At 45.9% G+C, this 15,071-nt stretch overlaps 1 protein-coding gene across 1 annotated transcript in view; it reads left to right on the top strand.

Moving 5' to 3' along the window:
* The window catches only part of bcorl1 (BCL6 corepressor-like 1), a 37,303-nt gene extending 22,447 nt beyond the window's left edge, over positions 1-14,856 (top strand). The window contains exons 2-12 of the mRNA XM_070444180.1: positions 5,984-6,074; positions 6,202-8,868; positions 9,254-9,384; positions 9,535-9,992; positions 10,481-10,689; positions 10,967-11,224; positions 11,506-11,672; positions 11,900-12,045; positions 12,512-12,589; positions 12,846-13,005; positions 13,194-14,856. Coding sequence (XP_070300281.1) covers positions 6,069-6,074; positions 6,202-8,868; positions 9,254-9,384; positions 9,535-9,992; positions 10,481-10,689; positions 10,967-11,224; positions 11,506-11,672; positions 11,900-12,045; positions 12,512-12,589; positions 12,846-13,005; positions 13,194-13,521 — 4,608 coding nt within the window. The 5' untranslated portion in view covers positions 5,984-6,068 and the 3' untranslated portion in view covers positions 13,522-14,856. The remainder of the gene's footprint in view (positions 1-5,983; positions 6,075-6,201; positions 8,869-9,253; positions 9,385-9,534; positions 9,993-10,480; positions 10,690-10,966; positions 11,225-11,505; positions 11,673-11,899; positions 12,046-12,511; positions 12,590-12,845; positions 13,006-13,193) is intronic.
* Positions 14,857-15,071: the final 215 nt, after the last annotated feature.

The raw sequence follows: 15,071 nt of genomic DNA, 5'->3' as shown, positions 1-15,071 counted from the left end.
TAGGAATAACGTTACTGGAAGATTCAAATTATTGTGCATGCATGTGATACTTAGTGTCTTAGCCTGTCTGCTTAGATGTCACTGCTAATTGTTCTCTTTACTTTGGAATTTGGGCATCATGGTCAAGGGCTCAAGGCAAAGGGAAACAGAAGCTAGATTTGGATTTTGAGGCTTCTTTACTCCCAGTGCTTTGAGATATACCAACTTTAGAATTCATTCTTGAGTAATATAGTGTCTGTAGTTAAGATTAAGAATGTGTATTACATTATATGGCATCATCCCCAGGTTCTCCTTGCCCCTCAGATTGATCTCTAACATGAGCTGGAAATGAGCTGAGGGTTAAGGCCGCATGAATGAGTTTGGTAGAGAGGGATTTCAGAATGATGTATGATGAAGGGTGGTGAGGAAACCATTACCCCTTCCCCCACCTGCCTACCATGTTTCTACTTCTCTCCATGGTCTCAGCCAGTCCACTCTGCTGCAGCGTGCATGGCTTGGTCAGCACTGACCATGTCCATCCGTGCAACAGTAAAGGAGAACTGTGAGAGAGGTCATAAAATATGGTYTCCAAGTATCAAGCAATATGTGACAATTTCCCTTGGTGAAGAGGGCAAAGCATCAACTCCTATGTTAGTATCTTTATGTCCATGCAAATAGGCCTACCCATAGTTAAATTACAAAGTATACATATGGAGTAAGTGAAAGTTATTGGCACATATGCTTGTACCAATATTGGATATTTCTTGATAATATGAATATAACATAAAATAAAAAATAATATAAAATATAAAGTCATATAATGTAMTTTTCTTTACTTAAACAATCAATTTACCTTCTTGGATTTTGTGACTGAGGACAGTGTGGCATCTCACGTCATCAAGCTTCTCTTTCACACAGAAAACTATCGAACAATTTCTCAATAAAAAGCACAAAAAATCACAGAACAGTGATGTTTATTCTAAATGTGCCAACTTAACATGAGTTAATGCTACTGTTAGGAATGTATAGTAGCGTTAGCAAAGGGCTGGCTAATTTGTTCCCTAACAAGACAAGGTAACTGATATTTTGCTAACCTCTTCTATGGCAAGACTCATGACCTAAGAATGAGGCATTTTACCAGTTTCGGGTGTATTGAGCCAATGACACCATGATGAATAATCAAATCCAAATCAAATGTTATTGGTTGCGTACACATATTTAGTAGATATCGCAGGGGCAACGAAATACTTATGTTTCTAGCTCCAACAGTGCAGTATACCTAACAATACAAAACAATACACACAGAGTCCGGAATACAAATATATATACACTATATATACAAATGTATGTGGACACCCCTTCAAGCTAGTGCATTCGGCTATTTCAGCCACACCCACTGTTGACAGGTGTATAAAATCGAGCACACAGCCATGCAATCTCCATAGACAAACATTGTCAGTAGAATGGTCTTACTGAAGAGCTCAGTGACTTTCAACATGGCACCTTCATAGGATGCCTCCTTTCCAACAAGTCAGTTCGTAAAATATCTGCCCTGCTAGAGCTGCCCCTGGTCAACTGTAAGTGCTGTTATTGTGAAGTGGAAACGTCTAGGAGCAAMAATGGCTCAGCCACGAAGTGGTGGGCCACACAAGCTCACAGAACGGGACTGCAGAGTGATGAAGAGCGTAACGCGTAAAAATTGTCTGTCCTCGGTTGCAACACTTACTACGCGGTTCGAAACTGCCTCTGGAAGCAACGTCAGCACAATAACTGTTCGTCTGGAGCTTCATGAAATGGGTTTCCATGGCCGAGCAGYCGCACATAAGCCTAAGATCACCATACGCAATGCCGCATATAAGCCTAAGATCACCATACGCAATGCCAAGCGTCGGCTGGAGTGGTGTAAAGCTCGCCTCCATTAGACTCTGATGCAGTGAAAATTYGTTCTCTGGAGTGATGAATCACGCTTCAACATCTGGCAGTCCGACGGAAGAATCTGGATTTGGCGGATGCCAGGAGAACGCTTCCTGCCCTAATGCATAGTGCCAACTTTAAAGTTTGGTGGAGGAGGAATAATGATCTGGGGCTGTTTTTCATGGTTCAGGCCAGGCCCCTTAGTTCCAGTGAAGGGAAATCTTAACGCTACAGCATACAATGACATTCTAGACAATTCTGTGCATCCAACTTTGTGGCAACAGTTTGGGGAAGGTCCTTTCCTGTTTTAGCATGACAATGCCCCCGTGCCCAAAGCAAGGTCTGTACAGAAATGGTTTGTTGAGACCGGTGTGGATGAACTTGACTGGCCTGCACAGAGCCCTGACCTCAACCCCATCAAACACCTTTGGGATGAATTGGAACGCCGACTGCGAGCCAGGCCTAATTGCCCAACATCATGGGCGGGACCAACATGGGCGGGACCAACTCCATATTAATGCCCATGATTTTGGAATGAGATGTTCGACGAGCAGGTGTCCACAAACTTTTGGTCATATAGTGTATGTACAGTACCAGTCAAAAGTTGCTTTTCCTTCCCTCTGCTGTCCAACTCATCCCAAACCATCTTATTTGKGTTGAGGTCGGGTGATTGTGGAGGCCAGGTCATCTGATGCAGCACTCAAATAGGCCTTACACARCCTGGAGTTGTGTTTTGGGTCATTGTCCTGTTGAAAACAAATGATAGTCTCACAAAGCGCAAACCAGATGGGATGGCGTATCACTGCAGAATGCTGTGGTAGCCTTGCTGGTTAAGTGTGCCTTGAATTCTAAATAAATCACTGACAGTGTCACCAGCAAAGCACCATCACACCTCCTCCATGCTTCACGGTGGGAACCACGCATGTGGAGATCATCCGTTCATCTACTCTGCGTCTCACAAAGATACGGCGGATGGAASAAAAACTCTCAAATTTGGACTCATCAGACCAAAGGACAGATTTCCACTGGTCTAATGTCCATTGCTCGTGTTTCTTGACCCAAACAAGTCTCTTCTTTTAGTAGTGGTTTCTTTGCAACAATTCAACCATGAAGGCCTGATTCACGAAGTCCCCTCTGAACAGTTGATGTTGATATGTCTGTTACTTGAATTCAGTGAAGCATTTATTTGGGCTGCAACCTGAGGTGCAGTTAATTGCCGATTTCTGAGTCTGGTAACTCTAATGAACTTATCCTCTGCAGCAGAGGTAACTCTGGGTCTTCCTTTCCTGTGGTGGTCCTCATGAGAGCCAGGCATTCATCATAACGCTTGATGGTTTTTGTGACTGCAAAAAAAAWCAGTTCTTGACATTTTCCGGATTGACTGACCTTCATGTCTTAAAGTAATGACGTCCTGTCTATTCTCYTTGCTTATTTGAGCAGGTCTTGCCATAATATGGACTTGGTCTTTTACCAAATAGGGCTATCTTCTGTGTACCAACCCTACCTTGTCACAACACAACTGATTGGCTCAAACGCATTAAGAAAGGAAAAAAATCCACAAATTTACTTTTAACAAGGCAAACCTGTTAATTGAAATGCATTCTATGTGACTACCTCATGAAGCTGGTTGAGAGAATGCCAAGAGTGCAAAGCTGTCATTGAGGCAAAGGGTGGCTACTTTGAAGAATCTAAAATATATTTTGATTTGTTTAACACTTTTTTGGTTACTACGTGATTCCATATGTGTTATTTCATAGTTTTGATTATGTCTTCACTATTCTACGTAGAAAATAGTAAAAAGAAAGAAAAACCCTTGAATGAGTAGGTGTGTCCAAACTTTTGACTGATACTGTATGTATGTATGTATGTATGTATGTATGTATGTATGTATGTATGTATGTATGTATGTACAGTTGAAGTCGGAAGTTTACATACACTTAGGTTGGAGTCATTAAAACTCGTTTTTCAACCACTCCACAAATGTATTGTTAACCAACTATAGTTTTGGCAAGTCGGTTAGGACATACTTTGTGCATGACACAAGTAATTTTTCCAACAATTGTTTACAGACAGATTATTTCACTTATAATCCACTGTATCACAATTCCAATGGGTCAGAAGTTTATATACACTAAGTTGACTGTGCCTTTAAACAGCTTGGGAAATTCCAGAAAATGATGTCATGGCTTTAGAAGCTTCTGATAGGCTAATTGACATCATTTGAGTCAATTGGAGGTATATCTGTGGATGTATTTCAACGCCTACCTTCAAACTCAGTGTCTCTTTGCTTGACATCATGGGAAAATCAAAAGAAATCAGCCAAGACCTCAGAAAAACAATTGTAGACCTCCACAAGTCTGGTTCATCCTTGGGAGCAATTTCCAAATGCCTGAAGGTACCACGTTCATCTGTACAATCAATAGTACGCAAGTATAAACACCATGGGACCACGTAGCCGTCATACCGCTCAGGAAGGAGACGCGTTCTGTCTCCTAGAGATGAACGTACTTTGGTGCGAAAAGTGCAAATCAATCCCGGAACAACAGTAAAGGACCTTGTGAAGATGCTGGAGGAAACAGGTGCAAAAGTATCTATATCCACAGTTAAACGAGTCCTATATTGACAAAACCTGAAAGGCCGCTCAGCAAGGAAGAAGCCACTGCTCTAAAACCGCCATAAAAAAGCCAGACTACGGTTTGCAACTGCACATGGGGACAAAGATWGTACTTTTTGGAGAAATGTTCTCTGGTCTGATGAAACAAAAACAGAACTGTTTGGCCGTAATGACCATTGTTATGTTTGGTGGACAAAGGGGGAGACTTGCAAGCCGAAGAACACCATCCCAACCGTGAAGCACGGGGGTGGCAGCATCATGTTGTGGGGGTGCTTTSCTGCAGGAGGGACTGGTGCACTTCACAAAATAGATGGCATCATGAGGATGGAAAAATATGTGGATATATTGAAGCAACATCTCAAGACATCAGTCAGAAAGTTAAAGCTAAAATGGGTCTTCCAAATGGACAATGTCCCAAAGCATACTTCCAAAGTTGTGGCAAAATAACTTCAGGACAACAAAGTCAAGGTATTGGAGAGGCCATCACAAAGCCCTGACCTCAATCCCATAGAAAATGTGTGGGCAGAACTGAAAAAGCGTGTGTGAGCAAGGAGGCCTACAAACCTGACTCCGTTACACCAGCTCTGTCAGGAGGAATGKGCCAAAATTCACCCAACTTATTGTGGGAAGCTTGTGGAAGGCTACCTGAAACGTTTGACCCAAGTTAAACAATTTAAAGGCAATGCTACCAAATACTAATTGAGTGTATGTAAACTTCTGACCCACTGGGAATGTGATGAAAGAAATAAAAGCTGAAATAAATCATTCTCTCTACTATTATTCTGACATTTCACATTCTTAAAATAAAGTGGTGATCCTAACTGACCTAAGACAGGGAATTTTTACTAGGATTAAATTTCAGAAATTGTGAAAAGCTGAGTTTAAATGTATTTGGCTAACGTGTATGTAAACTTCCGACTTCAACTGTATGTACGTGTGTGCGTATATCATTTTGATTTGATTTATTAGGATCTCCATTAGCCGACGCCAATGGCGACAGCTAGTCTTATTGGGGTCCGACATATAACGAAAAAGACATTACAGACAAAATACTTTACAATTTACATACATTTAAAAACATTAACATGTAGTGTAATGGTGTGTATAGAMAGTATATGAATAGGAAAGGTGAGTACAGCAGTAGTTCTATAGAATGAGCCTTGACTACAGGTTATTCATATATAGTGGGTAAAACAGTATGTAAACATTATTAAAGTGACCACTGTTCAATGACTATGTACATAGGACAGCAGTCTCTAAGGTGCAAGGTGGAGTACCGGGTGGTAGCCGGCTGGTAAAAGTAGAACAAAAAAATGCAATATTTGTGCAATTGTCTCTTTTAGAACAACTGTCTTTTTCAGAATGTTTTACAAGATCAAAAAACGTCAATGCAGTCACAACTTTGTTTCATGTTAAAGAAAAGAAAAATCAGATCGTCACAGATCATACTAAGTCTTCTATCTGTTTGTTCAACAGCAAAGCGTCTTATACAGAGGAAGACCCCATTGCTGCAGACCTGAGGTCAACTACACCTAAGGAATGTTGTGTTAAAGAAACACATATGCAGGTAATTTTTGTGCCTGAACACTGACTGAGTGAACTGTCAGCTTCACAGATGATGCAATGGTGCTTTACCTGGGAGATRTTTACATGAGTAGTGAACATGGGCTTAATGTAACTTTCTTGTTATCTAGGTGGATCCCACTCCAATGAATGTAGGGGATGGAGGCACAGTGAGCAGAGAGATCAGTGCTCCGATTAAAGCATCTGCTAGCATGGTGGGAAATCCCCCTCAGACGCTGCCCCCTGAGCTCAGAGGAGATGTGCCCCTCAGTCAGCAAAACAAGACCAGCACAGCAACAGACTGTAAAATGCCAGTCAACGTCTGTTCAGACCCTAGCAACTTCACCCATTGCCCAGTGGTCCCTCCCCCTCAAGAACACAACAATGCTCCAACGTCAGGCCCTCCCATCATTAGCTCTGACAAGAGAGCAAACAAGAGGTCAGAGGTCCCCAAACCCAAGGCTGATGGTCCTAGGGTCTTTCCCACACATCAGTGGCCGTGTGGTACAAAGAACGGCCCTGAGGACCCAGTTAACCCAAGCCACAGTGGTTTGACGTCCAATAAGAAACCACATGTTCAGACCCAGTCAGTGATTAGTCTTCCCGCTGGGTTTCAACGCTCAACACTGTTTAAACCAGGCCAGCCTGTTACTTTTCTTCCCTCCACTAACTTCTCATCTCCACTCTGCAAAATCACTCTTCCACCCGCATTGGGTCAGATCGCAGCATTGAGAGAAGCCACAGCCAGCCAGTTTCAGAAGGGGAGTCAACCACTAAGCACAGCTGCTGGTGTTGCGCCACTGCTGCAGACTTATCCATATCACTTCTCAGTGGGTCAATGTCCAGCACCTCAAAAGAAAACACCCAACACAACACCCAAAGTCAAATGTAACTCGATGTCCAGTAGCAAGMGCTCCAAAGCTGGGAGGGAGCATAAATCCACTATCGCCTCAGTGGTGGCCTCTCCCACTATCGCGCTCCCAATACAGCACCCAGCATTAGGCTCTGCCGTACCAACTCGCTTCACGTTGTCTCCCTCCGCTGCCATCTGCTGTGGCCCTGCACTGGCCAGCATCACCACTCAGGGCAGGCTGCTGAACTATGTGGAGAAAGACCTTACGCACCGCAGTGCAGACAAGACATCCGTAGGCTTTCTAAAACTGAAGGCTCCATCTGCTGCTGATGACCATGCAGTTGCATGCCCGACTGAAGCAAGAGATGTGCCCCTCGACCTGTCTGCCAAGTCGAAGCGTCCAAAAACGGTCAAAGACTCTCCAAACACGGTTGCCACCACAGAGCATCTCCATAACAAGGCACGCCAGAAAGTTGCCCTCCATCCAAAGAGGCCCCATACTGCCATGTATGGCTCTGCCGCGCCATACCCCATCCTACCCAACACCCACCGAAATGGGGCTCTAAAGCAGGCTAGTAGGCCCCTAACTCATCAGGGTTTGGAACCCAACTCATCCTGGGTCAAAGGTTCCTCTCAAGGTCCCATTAATAACCTCCCAGGAACCTATGTAGGTGTGGCCAGCCCCATACTTGCTTCCACCCTGCGTAGCAAAGATGGGAAGGGGTCCTTTGAGGACGAGTTCCAGACTTTCGCTAGACAGGAGACTATCTCTATCATTGACCAAGGGGAACACCTGGCCTCAAGGGGAAAGAAGGCATCATTCATGACTAAGGGCAACCAGCACGTATATGGTATCAAGCACCCTAACAGTACCAGCCCAGCTGTAACAAAAAACTGTCCCTCTAAGGGGGCTTTCGCCACAGCTCTGCCCGGCTCTGCCAACTCACACTCTCATCAGAAATCTGGAAGTGTCAAAGCAGCAATCCCATACTCCCTCACTGTCCTCAAGCCGTTATGGCAGCGACCAGCACTTCTTCCTCACCAAGGTGCTTCTGTTCAGAGAAAGGTCATTCAAGGGACTCCCAAGGTCATTCAAGGGACTCCCAAGGTCAAGGGGGGCACAGGTTCAGATGGTCCCAAATTTCAGGGTGCCCATCAAAGCCCGTCCAGAATGGAAGCCGAAAAGTGGGACAGAACCAAGTCCCCCCTGTCCAACCTTGAGTCCATAGTGAAGCAGAAAGCTCTAGAGACCACTGCATTGACTAGCGAGGGATACTGCCATCTAGCACCTGTGGCATCCAGAAAGCCTGAAGTGGTGAGCTCCCACACTGCGGGCCAGGACATATTGTTACATCAGACTGCTGCTTTTGGATGCCCACCTATCAGATCTGTGGAGAACAACGAGACACTTTCCTTTCAAGGAGATTCCACAGAAGTTATGAACAAACTTGAGAAAATGAGTGTCTCTGAGTCCAAAGAAAAGAGTACTGAGAAACATATTAAAGTGGGGGAGCAGGCAGGTGGCAAAGAGATACAGGTCTCTGCAAACAGCACCAGCCACACCCATGCCTTTAGAAGCGRYGGTTCAGCTAACAGAAACAGGATGGACAGCAAATTGGCCCATGAGTTGGAGGGAGGAACGGTGAAGGAGGAGAGTATGGCCCCTGCTGGTCTCGCTCCCCGTGCTAAATTGGAGGGGATTGCCCTATCCATCCTCACTGGGCAGTGTGCAGGGGTAGCCGAGGTGGAGAAGACAAATGGAATTAAAGAGGAGTTTCCCACCAAAGCGAAAGCTGCCATCAGCAAACAGAAGAAGCCCCCTAGTCCAAGGAAGCCGGCAAAGGAGAAGGCTTCACCGGACCATTCAAAGAAGGCTGCGGCGCCAGTGAAGAAAAAGCAAGACCAGGAAGCCACTCCAGTTAAGAAAGAACCAAGTCCCAAAAAGGTAAGTTGTTATTCGGCTGTTGTCCTATTTAGAATTCCATTTAGATGAGTTTCTTTGATTATGTGTTGTTTACAATGGCATTATTCTCTTTTGTTGGTTGAACAAAGAAAGAAAAACTACTACATTCACACACTTGACTCGTCCGCATTTATAACGAAGCATAATAAAAAAATATGTGAAATATCAACCGCCCGTCAAAACATACCTGCCTGTGTTATTGCATTATGATTCAAGTATACTGATTGAAATACAAAAAGGCAATTCAGTGTTTATACAGTCCAGTTGTTTCACCGTATGCTCTCCATCACCATCCAAGCTTTATGATCGATTACCTGAATGGCCTATTTAGTGCACTCACTTTGTCCCCTGTGTGTTGCCACGGAAGAAACCATGTATACCTGTACTGGAGCACAGTCTGTCGCTGGTGGAACCATCCCCACACAGGGATGAGGGGGAGAACACTCGGAAGGAGAAGAGCAGCCCAACTGATAACAAGCAGGCTGACAGACCAGGTAGGTCTGTCTCTTGTGACAGTCTAGAATAGAACTTCACATACTACACCTCAGCCAAAGATCTAATCAGAAATCCTTTGTCACGATTCCTCTTGTCTACTTTGTTTTAGAGCGCTATGAGTGAGTCTGTTTTTGATGTGGGTTCCACAGGTAGCGTGAGCAGTCCTCTCCTCAGTCCCCAGAGATCTGAGACCCCAGTCTCCCTCAGCAGCCCTGGCAGACCCAGTAAGGAGCCAGCGTCCTCCGAGAGCTCCACCTCCAGGCTGAGGAGGGGCCGGCGGAGGGCTGATGAGGCTCGGCTGGACGACTGGGGCTTCGCTACTCCCTCTCCTCCACCTCCCCCAAGTCCTCCTCCTCCCCCTACATACCCACCCCTCCAGCCTGCCCGCCGGCCCAGGGGCAGACCGCGCACCAACCCCCTGCCTGAGAAGGCTGAACAGTGCAAAGCCAGGCCCGTCCCCAGCACTGAGGGAGACACCCCGAAACGCAAGAAACGGAACCGCTGCCGGAACAGGAAGTACCAGAATGGGGAGTATATCACGGAGAAGGACAAGGATGGAGACGGAGAGGGGGAGGAAAGATCTGTCCTCACCAGGCAGGGTACTCGATCAGGTACGGTTCACCTGGAAATGAAAAATAAAATAGACAGTGCAGTTGAAGGTTTGTTTGGATGTGGGCCTTACACAGTGGGCATTACACAATGCAGAGTTGGGTAGAGTTGAGTGACTGAATATAACTGTAAACAGTATAACTGATTTTGAATACAGTAGCTTTCCTCTATTTGTCGTTTATTATGTGAAATCATCCATGTATGTGCCATTTAATACAGTCTTTATTTTGGATGGCACACTTCAGCAGAGATGGAAGGCATGTTTATTGTGATGGGGCTAGCCTCGTTGTTTGTGCCTCTAGCTGCCATCCACTACCAAGTGTGAAGATTATACAAGTCTGCCCAAACAAATATTGTGGCTTCATATGAGCCTGTCTGTACACAGCTGGTGATCCTCACCAGCATGAGACCACACCAACGTTTACAACATTTACCAACACCCAACATACTGCTTATAACCGTTGAGTAAATCTTTTCTGTGTTGTGCTAGATTTGAGGACTGGCATGTACCCACGCCTCAGTGCCACTCTGACCTGTCGTGGCGCCAGCCCAGAGCCTGGTCACAGGAGGCCCTCGTTCACCCGCTCAGGGTCGGTGCGGCGCCCGGAGAGAGAGGCCTCCCCAGAGCCCAGCGACAAGCCCTCTGGRAAGAGGAAGTTCAAGAGCAAGCACTTGAGTGACACAGACGAGCCCAAGAAGGTAGGAAGTTTAGCAGCATCCATCGCAGAGGCCATAGATCTGGAGTTTCTGTTTCCTGTCAAACAGATCCTTGTTGTGAGATACAGTGGGCCGTGATGAGCCTAAAAGCTTGGCTCATGGTGCCCCCTTGTGGCGCAAATCTGTACTATGTATTTTGTGCTCTGGCAGCTGATTTCCTCCAGCACAGAGTGTGAGGCCGTTCGTCCTTGCTGTCACACTCCGTTACACACGACTTTCTCATTACCCTGCTTTTTTTWAATTCTTTTTTTTAATGCAGCTCAAGACCAAGCGTTCCAGCTTGGGCAAACGCCCTACCTCTGTGGCAACGGATGATGACATCCCCAACGCTAAGAAACCAGCAGGCCTCCCGGCCACCCCTAAGGGGCCGACCTCCCCTCCAGCCAGTAAGAAAGGGAGAGGAGGGGCACCAGAGTCTCCTCCTAGCAGACCTGTTCCTCCAGAGGTTCGCCGGCTCATTGTCAACAAGAACGCCGGGGAAACTCTGCTACAAAGAGCCGCCCGATTGGGCTACCAGGTACTGCTCTACTGCGCTTTCCCCCTTGCCATTACTCAGGTGTGGTGGGCCCTACACCTCATACCAGACCCTGACCCCAAACAGAATTCAGTTTATCAAACATGAATTGACATTACATGTACATTTGAGTCATTTAGCAGACGCTCTTAGCCAGAGCGACTTACAGTTAATGCATTCATCTTAAAATAGCTAAGTAGCTAAATGTTACCTCAATAAAGTAGTTATCAGCAAAGTCATGGCTAGTAGGAAAAGACATGTTCAAGTGTTCTTTTTTTCTGCAGGATGTGGTGCACTATTGTCTGGAGAAGGATGTGCGGGAGGTCAATCGGCGTGACAACGCAGGTTACACAGCTCTCCACGAGGCCTGCTCTCGAGGCTGGAGCCATATCGTCCAGGTGCTGCTGAAGTACGGCGCCGACGTCAACTGCAGCGCCCAGGACGGAACACGGTGAGCTTCTAAGCACTACTGAACACTTAATGAGAGCTCAGACTTAATGAGGATATTGTTTGCCATACACTCCCGAGCTGAAGGGTTATGCCTGCAATAAATCACTTTCTGGGCTTTATCTGTTGCATAAAATATAACATTCAAGCTTGGCTTATATGAGATCTGTTGAAATGTATGTTAGTTGAAGAAGTGAAAAGTAACACAGTGGTGCTATTGTATTTTGTCAGGCCCATCCATGACGCAGTAGCCAGTGATAATCTACCTGTGGTGTGGATGCTGCTGAACCACGGGGCAGACCCCACCCTGGCCACCTACTCTGGGCAGACAGTGGTCAAGCTGGCCCAGAGCCCCAGCATGAAGACCTTCCTCAAAGGTACTCGAACCTGTCATCTCCTTAACCTTTGACCCCTGTGACAGACATCACACAACATTGTCACAGACCACTAGCATTGGAGGATTACTCATTTTGTTGATCTTATTCTCATTCATATCAGTGCMTGATGCTGTTTGATGTTTCCAGATTTACACCAGAAAACAGACCATTAGATTTTACTAGGAAAGTCAGTTAAGAACAAATTCTTATTTACAACGACAGCCTACCCTACCCCGGACGACACTGGGCCAATTGTGCGCCGACCTATGGGACTCCCAATCACGGCCGGTTGTGATACAGCCTGGAATCGAACCAGGGTCTGTAGCGACGCCCCTACCACTGAGATGCAGTGCCTTAGACCGCTGCGCCACTCTGGAGCCCACTCAGGAGTCTGTCCTGTTCAGAACGTCACAGGGTAGTGTTTGGTGGCCTTTTTTAATCTGACCCTGAATGTTCTTTGTTTCAGAATACTTCACAGACCTGGAGGGGAGAAGTGACCAGGACCCCAGCCTGCCATGGGAATTCTACAGCAGCTCTGTGTTTGGTAAGAAACCTTCGCTTGATTGGTTTCTTTTCCTCACCATTGACCTCTGCATCCACTGTTATCTGTGTTATGACTTGATTAGAATGCATAGTGTATATGTCATGATTAGAATGCAAAGTGTGGTTGTTAGGAACAGAACAGTCCACTAGGGGAGCCTTAAGCCCATGGTCAAACAAGAGGCTCTTAGTACTTAGAACGAAGGTGAAGCGAGTTCTCCCGGCCATCCTGAGCTCACGTCACAAAATGTTTTTTTCAGAGACTGGCCAGGAGGCATGCTGGGACTTCCTGCTCTCGCAGCGGGAGGAGGAGAGAGAGGGGAGTAAGGAGAGAGACTCCGATGGGGACTGTCTCCTGTTTGAATTTTCCTCAGAGCCCCTCTTAGCCTGCTTCCATGTCCAAGTGTCGTTAACCCAGGGGTGAGTCAACACAGAAAATCACCTGTCAACACAGTCATTCAAATACATAGTCCCATCTTTTCCACCCATATTCTAGTGCTTTTGTTTCTGCTTGTCATTTTAAACCCAGAAGCACATTTTGAAATCCTTGCAACCACTCTTCAGATATCAGCTAGTTGTAATACAAACCTTATGTTTGTCCCTGACAGCTTTTGCAATTGGTTCCTGTTGACGGATGTTCTGAAGCGGCTGAAGATGTCGTCCCGGATATTCCGGGCGCGGTACCCGCACTTGGAGGTGGTGAGCCTGGCACGGACAGAGCTGTGGAGGCAGGTGTCGGTCAGCCAGGTGAGCACAGCCTCTGCACAGCCTCAGGGAGAGGAAGAGGAGGAGGAAGAGGGGGAGGGGCTGGTGGAACTGGTCCGCTGTGTACCGGAGCTACAGGGACTGCTGGGCTCCTCCATTCACATCCTACAGGAGGACSAGGGGGAGGAGGAAGGGGACAGAACGGATACAGCCACTCCCTGCAGCCGGTAGCCCACCCTCCTCTCGCTCTCAGCCCCTCACACATCCAAACTGTTCCTCTACACGTCCCCAGTGTCTCAACCTAACCTCCCCGCGAGCAGCAGATCAAAGTAAACAATGTCTGGAGGTGCCGTCGTAACGGTGGTTGTGGCCAAACTCTGGCTACGCCACTGGGAAGAACACACCTCACTAATGACCTGGGACCTCCACATTGAGGTGAAATGGGGGTCACGACAGCGCCACCTCGTGGATGGGTGCTCAGTGCTGGAGGGCAGCTTTCAGGTTCCAAACTGTAGGTATATTTCAGAATCGAAGAAAAATTTCAGAARCCCCCTTTTTTATGATTCTATATGTTTATGTTAATATATGTATATCTTGCCACCAGGGTGAACACATTTGGTTGTAATGTATTCGTGTGGCAAGGGATGGATTATGTTTTAGGATTTCTTTGGTGTGTGGTTTTGTTCCRTTTGTTCCTGAGGGAAAGCGAATATTTTTGGGTGGGAGATAATCCAARGCTTTTATTTTGGTGAACTCTTGCGTGCAGCTAAGAAGCTTACGGCCAGGCCAGGCCAGCTAACAGTGGCAGGAAAGCCCTGGGGCCAGATGGTCCCTCCGTTAACCTGGGAGACCCACAGAGAACAGACCACGGACACACACATCTTCCCAGCTAACAGAACCATAGTGATCTAGAATCATGTGGATAACTTTCAGTAACTGAGAAGAAGTGCCACATGGTATCTGGAGTCCAGGGTCCTCTGGTTATCCTTCACTTTGCTGCATAAGACTGACTCATGGGAGGGATTGGATAGGTATCCTTTTACTGCTCCTTGCTCATCACACCTCCGTCCTCCTCATTGCGCTACAGACGGACTCCAACGTGCTTTGTGGCGCGTGTGTTTTATTTACACTGTTTGTGCTTAATTTAATAGTCATTAATATATTTGAAAAAATTGCTTTGTATGGTTGGTGCTTCATTTGAAATGTACAATTACGGATTCCTTTATCCTTCCCGAGATTTTTGTTTTTTCCCTTATTGCAAACAGTATTTTAACAAGCAAAAGTACAGTTTTATTGTACTGGTGCTAAGCTAGAATTTGTGTTGACAATCAATGAAGTTTTTGTTTTGAAGTTAAAACCAATAAATTATATTTAATTAAGGTGAAGTGACAGAAATGTAAAGAGAGAGTATAGTTTCATTACCTATGATGGAGAAAGTGGAATACATCTAGTCTGGAGAAGAGGACAATAATGTACTGCTTGTGTGAGTGCTGTTAAAACAGGTTAACCTTTTATTTGATTATTTTTTATGAAATCAACCAGAATAAAGCATGATTGTGAAGTATTGTTTGTGGGTATTCATTTCACTCTTCTGAAAGCATACCCATCGAGCACATTTACTTCCTTGGAAGTTGTGGGAACATATGTTTTTGGCTTCCCATTGGTTCTGGGAACGAAGCCATGCGTTTCCTGACCGGTAAAACTGAATGTTTTTTAAACGTTCTGAGAATGGAAGTGAAAATTATACCTGTTCTGGGAACGTTAATTTTTTAGGTTGCRTC

The sequence above is a fragment of the Salvelinus sp. IW2-2015 genome, linkage group LG6.2 (assembly GCF_002910315.2).
Source record: "Salvelinus sp. IW2-2015 linkage group LG6.2, ASM291031v2, whole genome shotgun sequence".
Classification (NCBI taxonomy): domain Eukaryota; kingdom Metazoa; phylum Chordata; class Actinopteri; order Salmoniformes; family Salmonidae; genus Salvelinus; species Salvelinus sp. IW2-2015.
This window is presented reverse-complemented; position numbering and strand designations above follow the sequence as displayed.